We start from the raw sequence: 25,087 nt of genomic DNA on the forward strand, positions 1-25,087 counted from the left end.
TGAAATTTCATAGAAAAACAGCTTTCTTTTCTAAGTGTTTTGTTGCATTTTATTTTTCGAGGCAAAGGGGAAAATGTCACAGCAAAAAAAAGCCTTGGAAATTTCAAGGTGAGTTGAGGCACTGAAGGGACAAATCCAAACTCAAAGCCAACATCTGGTTGGTTTTTTTTTTTCTGATTGCTCAGTAACAAAGATATTCTGGATATACCAGGCCAGCTCAGCACAGAATTTAAACACATTTTTAATTTTAAGCACACCACTTGAAAAGAAATACCTATAAAGATCGACACCTTAAAGTGTTTTTGTAAGTAAAGGCATAAATTTTCAAGCACTTCTGTTGTATAAATAAACAGCAATTAAAAAAAAGACATAAAAATAGATCATCAAAGAAAGACTCTCATTAATTTCTGGATTTATAGGCTAAAACCTGCTCATTCCCCAGACAGAGACTATTTAAAAGGGCTTTGTGGAGACGCCCAGATCCAAAGTCAGGGCACAGCTCCTGCTTTATTTAATAGCACAGCCATAAATTCATTAGCTGTGCATCAAGGACCTGGTTTGAATTTACATGCAGGCATCTCATTTGCTTTTAAGTGGTTTGAAAACATTAATTTGTGCTGGCTGCACAATGCAATTTGTTACAGAGGCCTCAGAGCTGCTCCCTCTGGGACTGGAATATCCAAGGAGGCCACACTGTCAAACACAGGGGCAGTTTCTGGGAGCTCCCAAGTCCAGGATTTTGCTTCCCAGCTAACAATTTCCACCCTTACAGAGGGGCTGCTGGTGGGGATTTGGCAATTCCTACCTTTGATTTCACCCAAAGAAATCCTAATGTTGGAATTTTGATGAAGGAGAACACAAAACACGTGAGATTTCATTAGTTTTCATAAATTTTCCTTAACAGATAAGAAGTCCAGTACGGGCCATGAGCCTTCTATTTGCAGCTTGAAGAAAATGACTTTGGGCAGTAAAAAGAGAGGAAAAGAAACCAAAACAAGAACAGAAAATCAAGAAAAATCTTGATGCAAGCACATGGGCAGCAAAAGCAATTGCCCTTAGTTATTTTGTCATGGAATGAAAGGCTCAAGCTAATCCCTTTAGCTTTCCATGGGAAAATGGAATCCCAAACTAATCCCTTTACAGTAGCTCTACCACATGAAATGGGGTGTTTAAACAAATCCCCTTAATCATTGTGGCAAGAATCAGGGAGCTAAAGTCAATCCTTTTAGCAACCTACATGAAAGGCAAGCAAAGAAATCTCCTTAGTTATGCCAGTGTTAATAATGAACTCTATCAATGTGTCAAACTACTTTGATATTAAATTATTAGTGGCATCCTTCCGACCCAACATTAGTGTGCAGTAGCATCAATGGTACAGTAAGTCCAACATTACTACTCAAATTTTCTGGCATAAATGACATGCCTAATGCTCATTTCATGACCTGCTGGTTGTAAGCACATTGCAAGAGTATCCATTAGCTGAGAGGGAAAACCAAATCCTTAAGAAAAATTAAGAAATTGGGAGTATTTCTTACCATATGGAAAGCTGATGAAAAGTACTGAGAGCCATGTAGAGAAATACTGAGAACATCATCACATTACTGAGCTGTTGGGGCTGTTAACTGAAAATTTATTTTCCTTGTTCTAAAATATGCCCAGTTTTAAACACTACTAGTAAACATAAGAGAGACATTAATAAACAACTTCAAAGAAGTGTTGGCAGTTGAATTCATACACATTTGTTTGGGAGCCTTTACTGTTCTGGTTTTCCAAACAGATGTAGTTGGCAGGATCCTTCTCCAGCATTAAAACACCCAGAGGCAGATTCAGAGATTTGTCTCTGTCTCTGCTGGAAAACTTGGCTGTCTCTAAAAAATCCCCCAGGATCACCAAACCTCCAGAGACACTAATTGAAATTTCTGCCACCTTGCCAAGTGAGACCATCCATTTCTGCTCATTTCAAGACTGTCTTACCAAGCAAAACCAAAGAGTCAGACACAACACCTGCATTCTTCAATCTTTCAATTTATTTCTGCAAGTCATGCATTGGTTTCAAGCTCCTAGGACAGGATTCTTTTGGTTAAATACTGTAGCATAAGGTCCTAGGACAAGAGTCTTTTGATTAAATACAATAGCAGAGGATTATCCTCTGAAGTCAGGAATACAGTTATAAATTATTATTCATAAACACCTGGATTTTTGTACTGGGCTCCTTTTGATTTTTTTCTCCATCAAAGTGATTATTAAAAATGATTCTGTTTCCTTATTAGCAGCCAATAAAAATATATACAAACTACCTATTTTCCACTTTTTGAAGTAGTTTATTAGAATTATATGAAGAGCATCCAATTCTGCTCTGACTGGTTCCATAAATAAAAGCCTCTGGACTCACTGGGATCCCTTAGCAGGGAATGCACATTAAATCATGTGCGAAAATCATTGTGGGAAGTCTCATCTTAAATCTCCAATTCTCTGTATTTTGCACTAGCAATTGCTGCCCACTTTAAATGGTACCTGTTCACCAGAGCAGAGTTTTCAGGCACAAATACTGTACTACAGGTTTGGAAACAAATCTCTACTGGCAAAGAAAGTAAAGCAGAGAAGAATTTCTTCACCAGCAGACTTGCAGTCCAGCTGAAGTATTTTTTTTAAGTCTCAAGCCCTAAAATATTCCTAATTGCTTCACCAAGATCCACTTGGTGAGAATTCCAGTGGAGCAGAAAAATTATTTGTATATTGTCTTTTCATCCTTGCCACTGGTAAAACCCTTGGTCCCCACATATAATATAATATAATATAATATAATATAATATAATATAATATAATATAATAATTAATATAATATAAAATATACATAGAATCCCATCATTTAAAGCACCCTCAGAAGAGAAATGATTTGCTGCAATGTTCAATGTGTGTGCTTAAAAGAGGCTTAGAAAATGCTTCAAGCTTGATAATGTGGTTACTTTTCTGTTGCTTTAAAAATTCATTCAATATATTTAACTATCTGTAAAAAGTTCAAAGGTAAAGATGGCTGGGTTTTGATTTTGTTTTTTTTTTCTTTCTCTTCTGTTCAGTCTAAGTAAAAGCTTCTAATATCAAGTCAGGCTACTGTAAATCCTTAAGAATATATTCATTCTTTCATTTTGATTGTACGTAAGAGATCCACCATTAGAAAATAAATCACTCCTGCCACTAAAAATGATAAAAAGGTAAGTTTGGCTGGAGTTTCCCTCCTTTACTGAACACAGCCTATGAATAAAAAGCAGCAACTGGTTGTGAGACAGTGAAGCATCTTTTGATGCTGCCACTTTTCCCTTTTTCTCTTGGAAAAAAAATTAACTTATGGCTTTTGAAGAATCCAGAGAGATTTCTTTTCAGAATACCGAGATATTTATCATCTGCTTTAGCATTTATGAGACCATTTCCTAAGCACACAGGAATTTCAGGGGGTGTTTCCCAGGAGTTCAGCACAGCAGTTCTAAAGGCTCTCAAAGACAATGGTTGAGATAAAGAGATGTTCAGTATGCACCTGAATTATTGCCAGAACTATTGCTTTGCTTCCACTTGGCTTTTGTCCTTTCTTTGCCTTCAGTGTGTTCTGAAGGCAACACCCACTCTGGCCTTCTTTCCAGCTCCGTGTGCATTATATTAGAAAATATTGTATTTAATTGGGAATGCATGTGAGTGAATTTTTGGAATTTTGGAGTATTTACATGCTGACAAAGCCCATAAAAATTCCATAAAATAACACTGCTGAAAACAAACACAGAGCCTGAATGAATCATCCTCCTCCTTCAACCCACTGTATTTTCCTTCTCAAAATACAATTCTTTCTGTACAGGAAAAAAGAAGGCAAGAATGTGTTAATTTTCACTAAATTATATACTTTTTCCTTACAGTCCTTTTTGGTAAGCCAATATATTGTAAATACTGAATGCAATATATGAATGTACAACCCATGAAGACCTAAAAGAGCTGGGTTTGTGCACTGAGTACTCAGATGTGCAACCCATGGATGGGATTCTTATTTATTTTAATTTCCAACCACTGTATTCTAGAAAAAAACAATACAGAATTTAGCATACATTTTGCTGGGCTGCACAAGTGAAAGAGTTAAATATTTACTGTGCTCCACTAGTTATATTTCTCACACCTAAAATGAGAAACATTATAGAAAATATAAATATTGCTACTGCCAGTCTTTGATACATAATATACAACATGCACTGAAAAATAACCTGTTTTCTGTGTGCATTATAATTAAGGTATATGTGATACACAGAAAACCCATTAAAATCAGTATACAAAGAAAAAAATAGTTTTAAATTTGCTATTGAGCAGTTTGTGGGCATTGACTGCATGGACTCTTTCTAACCAAACAATCTTTTTATAGAGGAAAAAGGTATTTTACAATTAAGAACTGCCTCTTTCCTTTTTCATTATCATGGAGCTGATACTACTCAAACATTATTTAAAAAAACCTCAACAAATCAGAATTCTTAATGGTCATGAAAGCAAAAAGTAAGAAAGAAGAGGGGATCTGGTTTGAGGAGGGAGGAAATCAGGGAAGTCAGACCTTGGGCAAGAAAAAGCCCAACTCATGAAGGGTCATATAATTTCACTGTTGATACATTTCAATTTCATCCATGTGGCTTCAACAGGGATTTTAATTTAATAAAATATTTGAACAATCATGGAATTCCCAGCTCAACAACCCAATAAGAGCCCATCCTACTGCAAATCCAGGGAAAAACCCCTCCTGCTTCACAGAGAATTCCAGTCAAATAGAAGAAATTTTGCTTTTCCTGGGAATATAGATGGATATAATGGGGTTTTTGGGAATTTTTTGGTTTTGTTTTGCATTTACAGAAAATTATATGCCATTGTTTAGCTCATGAATGGTTTAGATGTCCAGAATGCACAGATCTAAATGGGCTCAAATACTTTTGCAATATCCAAATAAGAACAGGACAGTGTATTTTGCCACTAACAATCCCCTGTGGAATCTGTAATCAGATACTTCACAAAAAAATAAGCAGGATACTGCCCAAATGTCTGTAAAAAAATTAAAAAAAGAAAAAAAGAGGATGGCAAATACTATCTCTTCTTCCCAGTGCTTAGCACAATATTTGAATTTAAATATTTCTGCTGGACCATGATCAGATAAATCCGTGTCCATCCAGCAGGTCTGCAGATTCCCAGCACAGCCACAGCCAATTCTGGTTGCACAGCCAATTTCCAGGTTGCACATTGCAAGTAAATGCAGATTTTTGCTGCCATTTTACCAAGAAATACAGGCAAAACCAAGAATTCAGGCATGCACCAATCCACCCAGACACTGACAGCTCCTGGGACATGAGGATTTCAAGGAAGCCTTTTGTGTTCTAAGAGATGCTCTGAAAAGAAACAAGGAAACTGAATTCCCACAAGAAAGTTATTTCATGTTAGCAACAGAAACTCCTCTCAAAGAGCTTTCCTAGACATTTAATAAGATCTTGGATATAGCTAATTATTTAATCCCTGCAGATGGAAATTAATCTCAAAAAACCCTACTCCTCATCTTACCTTTTTCCTCAAATAGCAACTCAGCTGTCAGAAAGGATTCCAAATACAGCACTGCAGAGGATGGTTTCTGATTATGCCCAAATTACAGCTCAAATACGTGACTTCCAATATTTTTCTTAATGCCATCTCTGTAAATTCCCCATATTGTGTGAAAATCTGATTAGCTTCTTTCCTTTCTCTTCATCCCTGTTAAATGTTCTGACAGGTAAATCCCCACCTTCTCCTGAACTCGTTATTGCAGCCACAGCCTGGGTGACACCTGTGAAATCTCTGAAATTCTGCTGCTGAGCTTGCACACATCTAAAGGACATATTTTTTACTACAGTTGAACTGCTGTAATAGAGGGGAAAACTTACATTTTTGGACATATTTTTTCCCCTCAAAAAGTGACCCCAGTTCTTAGAACTTTGCTTCTGGCTCTTCTCCCAGGTACCAAGTGACAGGATGACAGAAAATGGCCTGGAGTTGTGCCAGGGGAGGCTTAGATTGGATATCAGGAATTTTTTTTATTTTTTTTTTCCCTACAGAAAGGGTTATCAACCACTGGCTGTCCAGGGACACAGCTGAGTCACCAGCCCTGGAGATATGTAAAGACATGTCGATGTGACACTTAAGGGTATGGCTTAGGGCTGGACTTGGCAGTGTTAGGTTTGTGGTTGGGCTCAGCAACCTGAGAGGCCTTTTCCAAACAAAATGATTCTATGATTTGTTTGCAAGAAAAGTGAAGCACTACCAAACAGAAGTATTTTTCTTGCATTGCCATGTTTCCTTGTTGACTTTCACACAACTTGAATTTGAATTCTGTTTACTGTGTGTGTCTGGGATAGAGTTCCTTTTCTTCCCAGCTGTCCATATGGGGCTGTGTAACTGGTGACCAAAACCAGTGCTGAGAACACACCATGGGGATGGTGCCTGCACAGCTTCAGTGCCTTGTGCTTCTCACTCTGCCCTCTCAAGGAGCAGGCTGGGGGTGGGCAAGGCATGGCAGGGACTCACCAAAGGGATATTCCACCCCATATATTGACCCTGAGATTGGCTCAGTTGGTTAAAAGTTGGTTGTAACAATGTCAAGGTCATGGGTTCAATCCCCTGTGTGGGCCATTAACTGAAGAGTTGGACTCGACGATCCCTGGGGGTCCCTTCCAACTCAGCATAGTCTGGGATTCTGTATTAAATTCATATAATTTCATGCTCAGTAACCAAGCTGGGGATGGTGGAGGTGGGATTGTCAAAGCAGCCACGGCTTGGAGACTGGATGGTCTGGTGGGAGGTGCTGAGGAAGTGGCTTTCAATCCTTTACACACACAGACAAACCCTCACTAGGGTTGTCTTTGCCTTGTCCGACAAGTTTTTACCCTTCGCATTCTCTTCCCCATTCCACAGGGTGGGAGTGAGCAAGTGCCTGGCAGTGGGTGAGACCAATCCACCAGATGGGGCCATGTGAAGAAGCAGAGGAAATCTTGTTCTGATCCCTTGTTCACCAAGTCAAAGAGCAGCCCAGGAACTGAGAAATGCAATTAGGCTTCTCAGTGCTGGTTTTAAATACCATCAAGTGTGTTATTCATCCCACAAATCCTGACCTTAAGCTACATTTCTAAAGACAGTTCAGTGAGCAGAATTTTCTGTGACTTCTTCCAGCCATTCCAGTGAGTGTTGCATGATTAAAAACACTTTACAATATTCAGACACAGATTACAGAGACTAGGAAGTGTTTTCATACATCAGACAGTCATACAGCATCAAAATATATTTTCTCTATAAAAAGAAAACATTATTAAATTTTTTCCTAATGGGACTTTTCAAAGGTAAGTTTCTTGTAAATATTTAGAACACAAAAGTCCCACAGAATGATATAAATATTTTGATCATGGGCACTCATTGAAGGATGATGTATATTTAGGTATCTAGGACTGAGAATATCACTTTTACCTACCAGATTGCTCTGAGGTATAAAACTACATTTCTAGAAGACAATTATAAGTCAAACCCACTGAACATGAGCTCTCAATATTACACCTGTACTGATAAAGTCTACTGGGATCCCTTTGATGATTAAACAGAAGAAGAGTGAAGTGACATGATGACTTGTAACTGCAGCAAACAATGAAATCCACCACAAATACTACATATTTATGTCCAGATTTTCAAAACAGGAGAACCCCACAATGATACGAACTTTGGAGGTGGAACAGCAATGAAGGGCTTTATCAATTTAGATACAGTGAGGTTGAGGAGGAAGAATCAGACAGCAGGAACCCTTGGAAAACAGTGATCCATTTAACTAATGGAACAAATTGCCGAGGGAAATTATAATTTCTTGGTATCTTTAAAAAATATGGACATCAGTGAAATACTTTTTACTGAGTAAACACAATGGTCAGCCTTGAAATGTCACAGGCTCTGAAACAACTGGGGTCTGATCAATTGTTCCTTCTGGTCATAAGGAATTTAAGCATTGATTGAATTTTAATAATGACAATATTTAAAGGGAAAATTAGAGGTAATGGTGATCCTGTAATTCACACTGTTACATGGCATGGGAAAATCACTGTGATCCTCACAATCAACATTGAAGCAGCATGAGGATTTCCAAAGATGTGTATTTACAAATAGACATAACTTACCTGTTCTCCATTTCATAGACAAATATAAATGACTGGGAACTGCAGTGAGGAGAAGCTGAATGCCTTCCATGCTGTAATCTGTAATAGTAACTTATCTTTTGTAAAATGCAGTTCTCTGCCTGTAAATATCAGGATAATATGAAATGCATATTGGCTTATGTTTTCCTTGCTGTTCTTGTTACCTTTTGCATCACTTGCTCTGTTCTCTCTCACTTATCTCCCCATTTAGAATCATAGCATGGATTGGACTGGAAAAGACCTCCAAGATCATCGAATCCAACCCTTGGTCCAACTCCAGTCCCTTTACCAGATCATTCTTACTATATAATGTCTTGTGGCTAAAGTTGGATCTGATACCTGTATTAACACCACAGAGTGAAGTTGTGCTGCCTTTCTTTCTTTGCTCTTCCCTATAAATCAGCTTTCTTAGCCAACCTGTTAAACTCTTTTCTGCTTTTTATGCACCCTATGACTTGGAAAGTGCTCTAATTTTTTGTTTGTTTATTGATAGGTTTAATAAAAGAAGAGGCTTAAGCTTCTCTTGCTTTAGGACTGTTTTCATTTTATGTGACTTTGAAAGAAAATGAGAGAACTGTAAAAAAACAATCAGAAAATTAAGAGTTTAAAATGTTCAGTATTGTATAAAATGTTCCAAGACACATTGGCCCAATCACTTCTTGGGGCACAAGTAAAAAGAGAAGGTGAAGATGGATGGAGCTACATTGAAAGAAACATTTGAAAAGAAACATTTACAGAAAAACCTCATTATTATCTGTGACAAAGAGCACTAAGCCATTCAAAACTGGGTTACCATAAACTATGGAGATGTCTTCTAATTAGCTAAAAAATTAATTGATGTCTCATGCATTCACTGCAAAACAACTCTTTTAACAGCGAGAGGAAAATAATCAGTCCAGCAGGGAAAAATACCCCAGTACTTTGATAAGATCAGTCTCAAAAATTCATTACAGAAAAGGAATCACAACACTGTGAATTAGTGACATTTACTGAAAAAAGTAAAAGATCCCCCAAAGCAAGAAGAAATTCAAACCAGAATCACTTCCATGGATAAACCAACAGGAAAATTACAAATTGACAAGGAAACTGTTCAGATAACTGTGGGAACAGAGATTAAAGCAGCTTCATCACTCACAGAGCTGTCAAATAGTTTAGAGAACTTCCAGAAGGTTCTTTGCTGCTGGGGCTGTACATTTTGCCTGCTGTGACAAGCCCAGGTAGGTTGTACAAGTTCCCTCCACGTGTTAAGTGTCTCTCAGCTTTGTGTTGTGAGTCGCTTTGCCTTTCCTCTATACTGATTTTTTTGCGTTTATGCAGTGGCTACATCCAAGTTAAAATTTAGATTTGTGTTAGAAGCAGAATATTATTTTCATGATTAATTTTCTTCTTCAAATAAGAAGACTTCATTCCAAATTATCAGCTGCAGGATGGATTTAGTTTATGCAAAATAGAGCATTCTTAAAATTAATAAGGGTACTTATGATAAGCTTTGAAAGCAGCCTTGAAGATGATCACAGGGCTGGATTTCCCAGTAAAAAGTGCAAGGAAAGGGTAAACTGAAGCTGTGCTACAGGGAGAATTGGGAAGAATTTGTTGTTCCTTATCTACCCACCCACTCCACCAATCAATTCTCTCTGCCTTTCCTCATGGCAGAGGTGGCTCCAGTTCCCCTATCAACTTGGAGGCCTCTTTGGGACTTGCTCCAACAGGTCAATGTCCTTCTTGTGTCCACCCTTATGGACCTGGAAAATAGGTGTTCTAACTTTGACTAGAACATGGTTTTTATTTTAAAAAACTGTGTTTAAAGGTTTCAGGAGGGAAGATGGGAAGGCACTGCTCCCCATGAGAGCCTGTTCCTGCAATGTTCCTTCTAGATTGTGTTTCCCCCCCAAAATACCACATATCAACCATTAAGGAAAATATAAAACACCTTTCAATACCTAAAGGGGAACTAGAAGAGAGCTTTTATTAGAGAGTTACATTGGAGAGAGAAGGGGAAAAAATAAACCTCAAAGCCTGGAGTTGTCCAAGGTATGTTATTTTATTGCTATTACTGCTAAGGGCTAAATGAAGGTTGGGGACCACTCATAGTTTTTTTTCCTTTCTTCCCTAATTTTCAAAACCTTGTCAACCACAAACTGTGCTTAATCACCTAAAAAACCCCCAACCCTGCCCACCAGCTCACAGTCACACCCTCTTGTGAAACAAAGCAAGTTGTGCCTTCCCAGTTTTTGTCCCAATCCTTGTCCTGCATTTTCAAGGTCGTGCAGTGTCAGTTTGTTGAGTGAAGATCCCCTTTCATTCCACAGTACACGCTTTTCATAAATCAATCAGTCATTTTGAACCATAGCCCAAAGAACAGAGGAAGTATCAGATGTGTCCATTATTAAAGTAGAAATTTTAGACATCCCATCTCTGAGAAGCAAAATTGGAACTCAATCAACAAAAGTTGATGCTATTGAGCTCAAAGATATGAATGTTTTATGCTGCATTTTTGTAGCTCTAAGCACTACATTTATTACCTGTTCCAAGTATAAGGAAAAAATCTGACGAGAAAATAAAGAAAATAGATGAAAGAAAAACTATTGTATTCTCCTGCTTCAGGAAGGGGGCACAAATAAATTGTTAGAAAATTAAAAATAAAATCACATATTACCAAGGAATGGATAACACAGTTGTTCATGACTCATCTTTGCAGCTCAAGGATGGTTTGCACACAAATACCACACACAAAACTCCTGTGTTGTATCTTCACTTGCTTGAGTAGCTGCCTCTAGAGGTTACCAAAACTGCTGAGAGCTCACAAACATTATGTTATGAATCTACTATGAAAAAAAGTCTGGGAGACAAAGGTTAAGGTTCTGCAAGTTCCAAAAAAACCCTCCTGATTTTTCTCCTATTTCACTCTGGCTTGTTAAAATCTCTGAGGTTTACTCAAAATTACCCAAATCCCAAGCATTATTATTGCAGTTGCTCTTGAATTTAATGGAACATTTTGGTGTATGCCAGTAAATTAATGACTTTTGTTAATGTCACAGTCTCAAAAAAACCCACCATCCCATCCTCCCAACCTCAAAAATGATCATCAGAGCAGTAACTACACGTTAATGACAATTTTCTTACCCATATCAACACTACACACACCCCTAGAAAACCCCAAGCTTGATAAAAGTAGCATGTAAGACTTGCAGTGTCTGAACAAAACTCTGCCTCAAAACCACAAACAATTCAAAATTTACCACTCTCCTCCAGGAAACAAGAAAATGCTGATGGAAAATGCAGCATGGAACAAAAGAGGTTCTTATTCCTGCAGTGATAATTTCAATGCCACCAATAATTCTGCCATATTTGAGTTCTGTTAGGACAGATTGGCAGCTCAGACTGGATGGCTCTGGGGACACAAAACAGCATCTCTGATGTTTGTGCAAGACTTAGAAAGACAAGAGTTTATCTGCTCATCACTAAATCTGTAAGTGCAACAGGAGTTATCAGCCTAGCCCAAACCCACTGTTTTTCCTTACATTTGAAAAAGAATCAAGTAATAATTAACATGAACTACTTTTTTTTTTCAGAGACTGCATAAAAAAGGACATGAAGCATAAAAATGTAATATTGTGTTCACTACATGAGCACTTGCAAACTCAATTTTCTCCTTACTTTTGTAAGGAACAGGATCCCAAAATAACTTAAACACAAACAGTTTAAAAATAAATTACAATTTAGCTTTTAACTTTAGTGTCTTCAATATTTTATGAGCCAAAGTAACTAATGTAACTTATTGCATTTTAATAGCTTGGTGTGTTTTTTCCAGTATGTTCCAATATCTAAACCAAAACGGTGTATTTTGGTGTATTTTAGTGGAGTTTGTCAGAATGACTTTTCTCCCCCATATTGACTCTACCTACTTGTTCTTTTAAAAATTCTCTAATAATTGAATCCCAGCTACTGACTCCAAATTAAATGCTGCCAATTCTTAAAACACAGCAAAGTTCCCAAGACACCCAAACACCTCAATATGCTGCAAAACTAACGATTAGGGTATGTATGACCAATAATAAGGTATATATTGTAATAGCTATGTTTTAAATTGACTCTTCTGTGCTTGTGGTTATTGTTATTGAAGTTTTTAACTGAAATTATATCTTTTTGCTTTAAAATTCAAGCCTCCCTGTCCACCAAAAATTCCTCATCATGGTACCTGGCAGTATTTGATTTTAGCTGGGCAAAAATCCCTCACTGCATGTAGTGAAAACAGAATTGGCTTCGTCTGGGATTTTTGAAGGAAATAAAATGTACAGAATTATAACTCAGACTGTGGGAGAGTGAATGCAAAATGTAAAACACAGAAGTATTTGTAAGAGACAGAAATTATGTCTAGGATTACAAAGAGCTGAAGAACCCTGAAAAGGAGTAATCCATAAGGCTCAAAATAGGCTGAGATTAAGGAGTGTCACATTCCTGAAATCCCTGAGGGCAGAGACACAAGGTATTTTATAAAAATGGCTATTAAGGTACTGAGGACAGACAATTTCTACTTCCTTCTGGAACAGATCATGGAAAATAAAATGACTGGAAATGAAACAAGATGTTTCACTCAGCAAACCAGTATTTTCTGAGCTCTTGTCAGAGAAGCAAGTAATAATTATATGCTTCCTACACGAGACTGAAGAGATAATGCAAGTTAATATAAAAATAAGTGATACCCAGCATGTGCAGTGACACCAGAACTAGAAGCTGATACAGCAGGTGTTAAATGCTCCAGTGCACTGCGTTTCCTCAAAAAGTGAATGACAGAATCATAGAATGGATTGGGTTGAAAAAGACCTCCGAGATCATCAAGTCCAACCCTTGGTCCAACTCCAGTCCCTTTACCAGATCATGGCACTCAGTGCCACGGCCAAGCTCAGCTGAAAAACCTCCAGGGATGGGGAATCCACCCCCTCTCTGGGCAGCCCATTCCAATGCCTGAGCATTCTCTGCAAAGAATTTGTTTCTGCTCTCCAACTTCAATTTCCCCTGGCAGAGCTTGAGCCCATCGTGCCCCCTTGTCCTATTGCTGAGTGCCTGGGAGAAGAGACCAACCCCCACCTGGCCAGAACTTCCCTTCAGGCAGTTCCAGACAGTGCTGAGGTCACCTCTGAGCCTCCTCTTCTCCAGGCTAAACACCCCCAGCTCCCTCAGCCTCTCCCCATAGCACTTGTGCTCCAGTCCCTTCAGCTGCCTAAAAACTCCCAGTGCCTCTGATACTCTGGAACAGGCATTAGCTGGGTGCAAAGATAAAATTCTGAGAAGTTCTGAAAGTGTAGCCACTGCAGGGCAGTGATGGTTGAATTTACAGAGTAAAAACGCTGCTCTTGCCCAGGCTCAGCTGCCCACAGACCTCCAGGTGGCCCCAATGCCAAGGTCTCCTTGGCAACCTGTACCATGCAAACCATCCACCTGGAACAGCAAACTTGAAACCAGAGTGTTCAGTGCAGGAAAAAAACCCCCTAAAACTATTGCAATATTTCCTCTCAATATTTACAACTGGTTTAATACATTAACACGCTCTTAGTGTTTTTCTGCTTTTGCTAATCTGATACCATTTTACCAAATGCTAAAGTCCATATTAATTATCACTTAAATCATTAAAGTTTTGCTCCAGTTTATAAAGCTGCACATTTTTTTGTCTTTTAATTCCCCCAAAATGTGGTCATAACACATTCCTCCAGCGCAGGAATTTTTAATATGAAACTTTATGAGGTGTAACAGTTCGAATTGGATTTAAAGCAAGATAAATTCTTAGTACTCAGAAAATCAAGAGAAGGGCATATGATGTGCCACTCCCAGAGTATCAGAAAGCCAAAACGAAGAGGAACAAACCCAGCATGGTGACTTACCCCATTTAAAGGGAATGTTTTCCATCCCAGCTCTCCGAGGGCAGCTGTGGTGTCAAGCAACACAACTGAAAATGCAAAAAGAAATGGTGTGTTTGTGGTGTCACTTGGATTAGACATACACAACAAAGTATTAAACCACCACGGACTGAACTTGCCATATCAGGTACATTTAGGATTTCATGGTTTACATTTCATTACTTACCAAATGTCTACAGAAATAGAAGTCCCCTAAATCTTTTGGAGAAATCATTGCTAAAGCACAATACACTATTGATAAGTAAACATTAAATATTGCCTGAATAAACGTGCACATTGCTGCAGTTCCTTGCTTGGAAATCTGAAATCTGTGCATGGACTTAAGCATTAAAGCTGATAAAATAAAAACAGAGCTTCAAAAGTAAGGTTTGGTTTTGCTGTAATTTTTTTTTAAGTCATAAAATTCACAGAAATAAAGTTATACAATATACAAATTGTATAACTGAGAACACAAAGACAAAAATTCGGTTTCTATTTTAGCTGGAATATCACACTGTTGAAAGCTGCTACGTGCACTTTGCATCACTTCTGCCACATTCATTTTGCTTTTCTAATATAAGACAGAATGAACATGATTGTACTTGTATATTACAAAATGTTTCTGCCTTATTTTAATGCATTAAATTTCATTAGTTTCACTTTTCCATTCACTGATGATAAATAAACACGCAGCACAAGAGACATTCTACCCACAGGTACTACTGCCCTCTAATGGAACTGTTTCATCCAACCCTCGGATTTCAGAAATCTAAATTAGGATTTAAACATCAAATTAAGTACTGTATAAGGGAATTTATTTTAATTATCACATTGCTGTGGTTTGAACTCTCAGTTCCTTCTTACAGCCCACAAATTCCAGTTCCTTTTTGGATGGTTAAATGATGGAGGAGGGAAAAAAAAGCCATTAGTTTGGAACATGACAGCACTATCCATACACTTGTGGAGTTTATATTGCTGTGCACAACCTTCCACCTCTTATCTGTGCAAATAATCAATGTACAGCTCTCTAGGATGTGCTTCTATAAAGCAGAACAGCAGCAGCCAGGTCATGGGTTGTTGCCTTAGGGAAAGGGCACCTTGGCACAGACCAAATTAACCAAATAAAAGTTTGCTGATTTATTTGAACAAACTAATGACATTTTTAAAAGCTACAATGAATGAGAGTATCCTGCTCTCCATTTCTTCCCCACTTCATCACTTGATGAAGCTTTGTGAATAACTTGAGCCTAAATTAACCAATTTCTTACAACCCCTGTTTTAATTCCAAAAATGGGATCACTATCCCCACTGAGACTTTTGCTGCCTTCTGCTTATTTAAATAGCTGTGATTTGCAGCTGTCACAGTATTTTCTGATTGTGTCATCTGACCATTCTCTTGCTGAAGACTCAAGAAAAGTGCCTCCCCATTTGCCCTGTGATGCAGCAGTTTCCTGTGTAAACCTTTAAGTTACAAAGTACTGGGGATCTGTTGGCTCAAAAAAAATTAAGATACTGGGTTTAGCTATTTCTTTTCTGTAGAGAAAACCAAATCCTCAGCTGGTTTCTGAGATTATTAAATTAATCTTAGATGTTTATTTTCTTCACTCCATCTCTCCTCCCCTCCTCTCTCCACCCAAAAAACATGGACTATTTCCTATATACTTTGTTTTCAATTCATATCTTGCTCCTTATCAAGTGCTATTCTGATGATAATTCTTCAATATTGGATTAAAAAATAATCAAATTAAATATGCTGTACGTTACTGCTAAACCTGTGGATCTGAAGGCAGAAATATATTCTTGCTACAAACAGGATCAGGGTTTAAAATGTCATTTCAGTTCCGTAATTTTTGTGGTAGCAGAACCACAATCTAATAAACATCATGCAGGTATTCAAAATTAATATTTCCACAGAACAAGCTCCAAAATACAGGAAGGAAAAATAATTCATTTCTTCAGTGGAGACTGAATTAATTAATTCCTTGCCTGAATCAATCAAGTACCACATGAAAGCTCAAAGCTATACACTAAAAAAATTAAAAACCACAGTAAATTCATCACTGAAAGTACATTAAGTTTAGATTTAGTTGAACCATGATCTAATATTTCTCATATACATTTACCAAGTGATTCCCAACAAATAAATGGATTTTGTTAAAGTACATTTTTAATACATTTTACATACCAAGCCTTAAGTTGATTTATAGCTCAGAAAAACCCCAAACTGGAGAAATCAAATAACCAGACAACAACTACCCAGTATCACCTTCAGAGCCCAAAATGGAAATTGTAAAAATGAAGAGACTCTTTCCAACAGCACAAGACATTCAATAATTATCAATCAAAAATATGCCAGGACTGACAGATCAAGCAAATATTTGTTTCTGCCAAAGAAATACAAACTCAAGTAAAGCTGTGAAGTCAACAGGGCCTGCTCTATTAATGAGGACATGGATACAGCAATAAAATCCCCTCACACTTGAGTGGTTTGGAGATACCTGCATGATAGGCTTGGGTGTGGGACAGCCAGACCTGAGCTCTCTTTAACTGAGGTAATTAAGCAGCAGTTTATCCCCAGCAGCACAGGCCTGATGGCAGAAAAGCTGCACTGCCAAGAAGCTGCCAACTCACAGCTCCTTGGCAGGAAATTCAGGTTGCCAGAGAGCCAGTGGAAGAGAAATGTACATATATTTCTATATATATGTGTGTATATATCTCTGAATTCCAGGCAGGGATGAGCTTCCCCTCTGACTCCAGGAGAGTGGAAGTTTCCAAATAACTGCAAATTGTCATGAAAAGAGGCTAAAAAGAGGTGGTGGACACCACATATATGATGCCAGCAGAAACAAAAGTATCTGGGACTACTGCAGTTAATATTTATGAAAAAAATATTATGAACAAATTGGTTGCAGCTGAGCAATGTCATTGAGACTCCTGACACCCACTCCCCTTGGAGCAGCCACTTCTCTGAGGTGACATGGAGATCAAACCTGCAGAGCTGGACAAGAGCAAAGAGTGGAGGTCTGACATTACAAAGTAATATCACAGTTCAAAAGGAACTCAAAAATGAACTCTCTTTGGATAAAAAGAACTTTGATTTAGCACTTGAATGTCCTTTAAATAACTGAGCTAAGGATGCTGTCATTGCCCAACAATAATATACAGATAAACATACACCTGCAAACCTATTCATCGAATGGATTGGGTTGGAAAAGCCCTCCGAGATCATCAAGTCCAACCCTTGGTCCAACTCCAGTCCCTTTACCAGATCATGGCACTCAGTGCCACGGCCAAGCTCACCTTAAAAACCTCCAGGGATGGGGAATCCACCCCCTCTCTGGGCAGCCCATTCCAATGCCTGAGCACTCTCTCTGCAAAGAATTTCTTTCTGCTCTCCAACTTCAATTTCCCCTGGCAGAGCTTGAGCCCATCGTGCCCCCTTGTCCTGTTGCTGAGTGCCTGGGAGAAGAGACCAACCCCCACCTGGCCAGAACTTCCCTTCAGGGAGTTCTAGACAGTGCTGAGGTCACCTCTGAGCCTCCTCTTCTCCAGGCTAAACACCCCCAGCTCCCTCAGCCTCTCCCCACAGCACTTGTGCTCCAGTCCCTTCTCCAGCCTCGTTGCTCTTCTCTGGCCCCGCTCCAGCCCCTCAATCTCTTTCCTGAACTGAGGGGCCCAGAACTGAACACAACACTCAAGGTGTGGCCTCAGCAACCTTTTGTTTTAGTTTTAACTGCACAGTTCATCTTAGAAATGTTTGGCTTTGTTTTCCAGTACAGACTTTAATAGATATTACAGTATTATAACTCATTATGCCATATTGAGCTTCAGTCTCCTTTTTTTTTGGACATTTCTTACACTGCTGTTATTAGACTTTACAACTGAAATTAATCTTTTCAGAGGTTCTGCCTGGTCCTGAGGGAACTGTTTTATTTAAAATTATGACAAGCAGAGCTCCAAGGACTGACAGTGTGGAATTTTAATTCTGATTCCAAAATACTCTTTTGAAGATGAACTCTGCAATTGTGTCTGTACATCCAAGGAAAAAAACTTTCCAAAGGTTCATTTCACCAGTTTCTTTTCTCCTCTTCTTCCTTTACACGTCTCAAGATAGTCTGACCTAACAGCTTTAAATTAATAAAGGATTTTGGCCATGGAATCACAGCCTGATACCGAATATGCTACAGGATCTCTTGCTCATTGTAGACCAAGGGATAAGATTTGCAAGGAAAACTGAACAACAAATAGACATTAATTTCTTAAGGCAACACCAGTGACTCAGAGAGCAGCAGAAAAATACCAGTATGGAAAAACTCCAAGAGCTCCAGGTGTCCTGTGTGCAGGACCTCTCACCTCTATTGAGTAAGAGAGGACCCCAAAAAATTAAACAAACAAAGAAGAAAGGAAATTTTCAGTATCTTCCAGCAGGGCTGGCAATTATTTCACATGACACCCAAAACTGGGCAAAACGGGCACCTTTTCTCATCCCTCAGAACTTACTTATTGACTACAAACAGTTTCTATTTACAAGACAAACACACATTGAGCTTTTGAAGGCTCTCACTTCCAGTCCTCAAGAGAGTTGCTGCTCTCTTCTGAAGTGGCTGTATTTTTTATTTTTCTCCCTGTTTCAGAAAAGAGGATCACATGCAGTATTCTGCAATCATTCCTTCTAACAATACATAGTAGGAGCCCTGGCTATTTTTACATCCTGTTTATATATCCATGGTCACATCAGCCTATTTTTTTGCTGCAGCACTGCACTCACAGCCAGTTATTACTCTATCAAGATCACTGCCCTTCACAGAATCACTCCTTTTCATCATTTTTTGCTTCAGTTTAGGTTGCATTTTTGCTCCTGAATATACAAGATCCATTTGCTTATATTAAAACAAGTTGCATTTCCAAGGGCTGACCTTCACTAACTGATAAAGGCTCTCACCTGTCTGCACATCCTTTTCTTTTGTCAGGTATTGATTTCATATTTATTTTCATGTTACTAATGAAAAATGTTGACCAATCAGAATTTTGAATGGTGTACAAAGCAGATCTCAAATTCTGTGACATAAGTCACTAAAACCCCTTTAGTGTTTTTTAGACCCCAGTTTTCTAAAAACCCACTTATAAAAAAAAAGTAGGAATTTTACTGTCAGAAGACTTAGTGATATTTTGTTAGAATGGAAAAAAAAATCTAAACATATTACTGCTGTTATCTGCCTGGGGAAGACACAAAAAGGAGATTAGCAATATGCAAGTTACCTTTGGCAATTAATGTGTGATCAACTGGGAAAAATTATTTAAATGCTTGGGGTTTATGACCAGGCTTGTTTTCCATCAAACAAATAAACTGGCATTCATTATGTACATATCAATGGAATCCTTTTCCATAATTTCCATTATTTTGCATGCAACAGCCCTCTGGTTTAGGCAAGATTAATGAGATGCTGTAATGAAGAGTGAGGAGCACCTGCCTAGATGGGAATTCTGCTGGGGAAGTCGAGGGGAGTCACAGCAAAGCAGGTGGCAAACCAAGTCCTGACAATGCTGTTTGAGTGAGATAAGCAGCATTTTAGCCAGCAAAATAATGGAGTAGATTCCTTTAGGTGAGACTGCAGGAAAATCCTTCCTCCCCTCCAGTTGTAAGGAAGAGGGAAGGCTGTGGCTAATTGGGAACTGGGGAATCTCCACTTTTAAGCCACCTGAAACACTGTCAGACCTGATTCTACATCATCTCCCCTTGCCTTGGGGCTGTGGGGGAGATAAATGGCTTCTCCATGCTGTGAATTTTATAAAAATCTACTTACCTGGTTAATGGTGCTTCCCTTTTCTTTTCAAACCACAAGTCCAACACCTACACTTTGCAATATTCCAGAACTCCCTGAGTCCCTGAACTCATTACAGTTACCATCAGTAGCCCAGAGATGTCCTCAGCCAATTCTTTCAGGACTCATGGAAAGAACTATTTACACCAGATGGGGAGAACTTCATATTCTGCATATTAAGTGAATAAATCACTGATTTCTAATTTCCCCAATTTTACACATAGTATTTTCTGCCTCTTTCTAAAAATAGTTCCATACAATTCACACATTTTTATTAATAATGCAATAGAGAAACTCCCATTATCCTGAGTGCTGAAAGACTTGGGCTTTTACTAACACACTTTTTATCTTCATTTTTCTCCACTACGTATTTTCCAACATCCCAAAGATATTCACTCTTTCCCATTAATTATTAGAAATCTTCATATTTCCAGTTTCTGCTTTCATGTTACCTCCTCTGTTATCCAAAACTGGCCCTTTTTTAGTGATCAATGATATCCTAAGCAAGAACTTTTAAAAAAGGAATTTTGAGTTTTGCCTTTTTTATTTTCACCCTTGCACACTCACACAAAGACATTTAGAATTCTCCTCTAAGGAATGAGAGCCAGTCATTTTTCATGTACAAACCCCCACATAACACATTCACCTTCTCAGCCCTAAGGAGTTTGTTGGACATGGGGTTATATTGGATAAATACTTGTCTTGATCCTAAAACTAATTCCCCCACAGCACCATTTTTCTTTCCACACAGATACTTAAGGAGTAACTCACCCTATTTTCTCATTTCAGTCAGTCATCTGTTTCACTCTTATTGTCCCCTACTGCTTCCTGGATGGATATAATTTGAAATCCTGTGGCTCTGAGACAATAAAATTAAAGTAACCAGTGGATCTCTTGCAAAAAATGCTACCACCCACCTTTTATATTCACTCTCTTTTCCTAGAAAACCTTACTATGTATTTCTTAGCAAGACCATTTTGTAAATGAAACTGAAATTTGGCATATTATTTTGTGCTTTCCCACACTTTCCTGACAACATTTTCATATCCAAAGCTTCAGTTTTACATTATCCTTTTTTTCCACACTGCCTTGTTCTTCCATTCTCACTTGAAAAAAATCAACAAGAATCCCTTTTTCCTCTTGTATTATCAGCATTGCCAACGATTGCAGACCTTCCTTCCTTCCTTCTCTTTTTCTTTTCTTTTTTTTTTTTTGTAGAAGACTGTATTGAATTTGGACTATGAAATATCTATTTTTCTGTGACTGTCTCACGTCAATCACCAAGATAAGCCAATTCCCTACTTCACTCTTGCTACCTAAAATCACAAGACAACACACTGAGCAATCGAATTCATGTAATTATTTAAAATGATAATAAGTAATTCTTGTGTCACTGAGAGAACCGATGGAAGCAGAAGCAAATGATTTCAGCTGTATCTTCAGTGCCATTATTCCAAATACTGTCAGACCCCTGAAGCTTGTGAAAAGGAAGTAGCAAGTAATGGAACCTTGGAACTAGATGGCATTTCATTTGAACAATAAGTGGGTAAGACATTAAAGACTAAAGTTTATGTATTTTTTTCTTTGCAATTAATCTGCCCAATATTTATTTTTTCAACTCTTGCTCAGCCATCAGCATTTATGAAGGCAGAAGGAAGAAAGAAGCCACTTGCTTCACAAGCCACTTCAGGGTTTTAATAATTATTGATGCTGTGTAATTGTGTCATCACATTCCTTCAGAAGAGCAAGTCAAGACATCAACTATGGTTATATCTGTGGATATTTATATTTCATATATTTCTCATATTTATATGAACATCGACTTACATTTCCAAGAACAGAAATGCAATTCTTCAATTTTTTCCAATTAACAAGGCACGAAGTCATGGTGGGATGAAAAAATTCTAAACAAGTGATCAAATGTGCATATCAACAACTCCAAAGATTCTACAAATAAAGTTAAATCTGAATTAAACCCAGCAATACTTGATACTCCGAGCTCTACAAGTAGGTCTAATTAATTTTATGGCTTCTACAGAGCCAAGGAATTAAGGTTCTTGTCCTTTACCAACATCTTCTGAGACTTGGTAAATGATCTCCATGTCTGACAAGAAGCAGACAAGGCTGTCAGGGTTTAAGTGAACTTCAGGCTTTAAAATAACCAAACATATACCTTAACATGAGCAATTTTATTTCCTTCCTAATGCCACTTCACTGTAAAATAAAAAATTGCAACACTTTAAACACCTATCAAAATGCTCTAATAATTGCTCTAATAAGCAATTATTGTAATTTACAATTTATAAACTGTACACAGCCCACTGAACACACCTATACCTTGTCATACCTCTACTTTAAATTACATAATTGATATTTACACCTTTTTCCTTTTAGGCTCAGGAAATAGTTGAATGTTCTGGACAAATTTAAGTATCTATTTAATGATGGTGGAGTTTAAAGAAGCTAAAAACAAACAAACCAACCTAAGAAAGACAAGAGTTATTTTCAGAAAACATGAATCCTTGCACCCAAAAGAAATTACAGCAAACTTTTGTTTTGTATCCCACTTTTAATAGCTTTAAATTTACTTAGAATAGAGTAGAAATATTTCTGAAAAAAAACAGAACAGACAAAATAGTAACAACTGGTTAATTCTGAAATTTTGTCAATTATTTGATTTTAATGAAGGGGTTTTTTCTATTTAGACATTATACAGCAGGCAAAGGTCACACCTGAAGTAGTCTCAGTAAAATTGAGACTATTTGCCCAACTGTTAGCTACAATCATTGAAGTCAAGGTATGAAACCCTTATAGCAGTTTACCCTACAAAGCATCTCATGAGACTCATTTCTCTGGCACAAAAAAGAATAAACCAGCAAGTGAGGAAAAAAGAAATTACCTTTACTCCTGTTTTACAGCAAAACTGAGAAAAGACTCCCTGCACAGCCACTACAGCAGGGGCAGCTTGTTGGGGAGTGTAACTGGAGATTCTCTCACCTTAAAGCTTTAATGGGCTGTCTATGACCACACAGATGGGGAACATCTCTCCAAAGCAACTTAGGAAAGACAGAAGTCTTGAAGTGATTGTTCTATTAGGTTAACACATTTTTACTTTCTTTTTTCTCTAGCACAGCCCTGCCTTAGCACACAACTTTAATCCCTGTGTGTGTGTGTGTGTCTGTCTGTCTGTCTATCTATCCATCTATCTATCCATCTATCTATCCATCTATCTATCCATCTATCTATCCATCTATACATCTATACATATCTATCTATCTATCTATATCACACAAAGAAATATACTAAAGAAAAGGAGAAATTAAAACAATTTATCAGTCAAAAGCATGTAATACCAGTCAGTAAAAGACAGTCTTTCCCAGTAGGTTGGTTTCCATGTTTCATATCCTGAATACCAAGTAGAGCATTGGGAATCAGCCTGATACATTCAGTGGCACCAAATGAACCAAACATATAGAAAATGTACCTGTCAGTGCAGGAACACACAGCAATTTCTGCACTGAAACCTTTCTGGGAGAGCAGATACATTTCCAAATTGTACATGGTTAGATCTTAACTACCTATTCTGTCACTTAGCAGGTTGGTTTGCTCTGAGACAGCCGTAAACATTATGTATTTTGAGGTCTAACATAGGCATTTGCTTCTCCAATGTGAGTCTTATTCATAATAAAAGAAAAACAAAATTACTGAGGTAAAAAGAAAGCATGGCCACATCTAAAATAAATGGCCTTGCCTCAGAAACAGATGAGCCCTCATGTTTCCCTCAGGTGATTGTGGGATGGAGAATGAGTAGGTAATATCCTGCCTCTCCAACCTGGAACAGCTTTTTCCCCAAGAGCAGTGCCCAAGTGATTTCAAAGGGATTTTGTTGATCAAGGCACAAGAGCAAGGCAGAGGTTGATAAAAGGAATCACAGAATTATTACAGGAGCCCAGGTGCCCTATGTAATAATTTTCATTCTGCCTTGCAAATGCTAATTGATATTCAATTCACCACCATGTTCTTGTCAACAGCAGATTATTGGGCAGCTTTTCCTAAATGAGCACGAACACCTGACAGCTTTGTCAGCCCTGTTTATTAACCTGAGTGGATCTTTATTAGGGAAATTAGTAACAAGTGAAATTCAGACAAATGGATTTCTCATTCCTTCCACTGGTAAAGTACAAATGACTTGTGTGTTGAAGCCAATTCTGTCAGGTTGGGACTAATGCTAAATTTAATGTTCTTCACTTTCCTATGTCTTGGTTTGAGATAAGCAACTGCCAATCCGCCCAAGCACAGAGAGAAAAGCCTCCCTCCTAACACCAGGGAAAGGGAGGAAAAGAGAGGGGAAAGAAAAAAAAACACCTCAAACTGCATTTATACTAAATCTACATATATTTTTCACAGAAAGAAAGAGACAATTAGAAGAGAGTACAAATATACACTCACTCAAGTCTGCAACAACAAGTTCCCCACCTCAACTTCTTAACGAACACACAAATTCTACTGTCCTAACTACACATTACTTAAGAAGAAGCTTATTCCCCAGGGAGACAAACCCAAGCAGAAAGGAGAGACCCAGAACAACACATTTTACTTTCCTGAGATACCCTGTGAGCCAGTGGTGGGCCTGGTCCTCTCCATCCCCCCTGGGACAGCATCCTGTGTCCTCCCAAGAGGAGGCTGAGAAGTGACTGCCTTAACCACTCCCACACTGGTTCCTACTTCCCTGGAGATGATGTCATAATGTGGTATGGAATACAAAATTACTGGCTAGCAGAGGTCAGCTGTTAGCTCAGCCCAGCTCAAGTCAGCTGACAGCTTCGGCCTAGTCCACACTTCAGAGCCCAAATCTAGGCCCACCTAGGTGAACCCATAACACCTGTTAACCTTTCCTATTCTGCATTCTTACAAGCATTTGCTTTTATGTCTTTTACTATAATACTTTGAGTGGTCATAAAGTGAAGAAAAAGTTTATGTCATGACATCCAGGAGTGAAAAAGCCAAACAAAAGCTTTTGGCAAAGTGTAACAACACCTATGCATAGCTGTCAGCCAGACTAATTACGAGGTTAATAACTCCATGGCTATTGCTTCTATTCTCCACATTTCTTAGGATTTCCTCTTCAAGGAGGTCGGAAACTTCCCTTAAATACTCAAAC

General features: G+C 38.1%; 1 protein-coding gene across 3 annotated transcripts in view; it reads right to left on the reverse strand.

The window, feature by feature from the left end:
• EPHA6 (EPH receptor A6) overlaps window positions 1–25,087 on the reverse strand; it is a 410,680-nt gene that overhangs the window by 362,308 nt on the left and 23,285 nt on the right. For all 3 annotated transcript variants that reach the window (XR_011698562.1, XM_071564170.1, XM_071564161.1), the window contains exon 2: window positions 14,090–14,154. Coding sequence is in view for 2 of the 3 variants with exons in the window: in XM_071564170.1 (XP_071420271.1) it covers window positions 14,090–14,154 (65 nt within the window). In the remaining variant the exon portion in view is untranslated. The remainder of the gene's footprint in view (window positions 1–14,089; window positions 14,155–25,087) is intronic.

Source organism: Pithys albifrons, chromosome 1, assembly GCF_047495875.1.
Source record: "Pithys albifrons albifrons isolate INPA30051 chromosome 1, PitAlb_v1, whole genome shotgun sequence".
Lineage (NCBI taxonomy): Eukaryota > Metazoa > Chordata > Aves > Passeriformes > Thamnophilidae > Pithys > Pithys albifrons.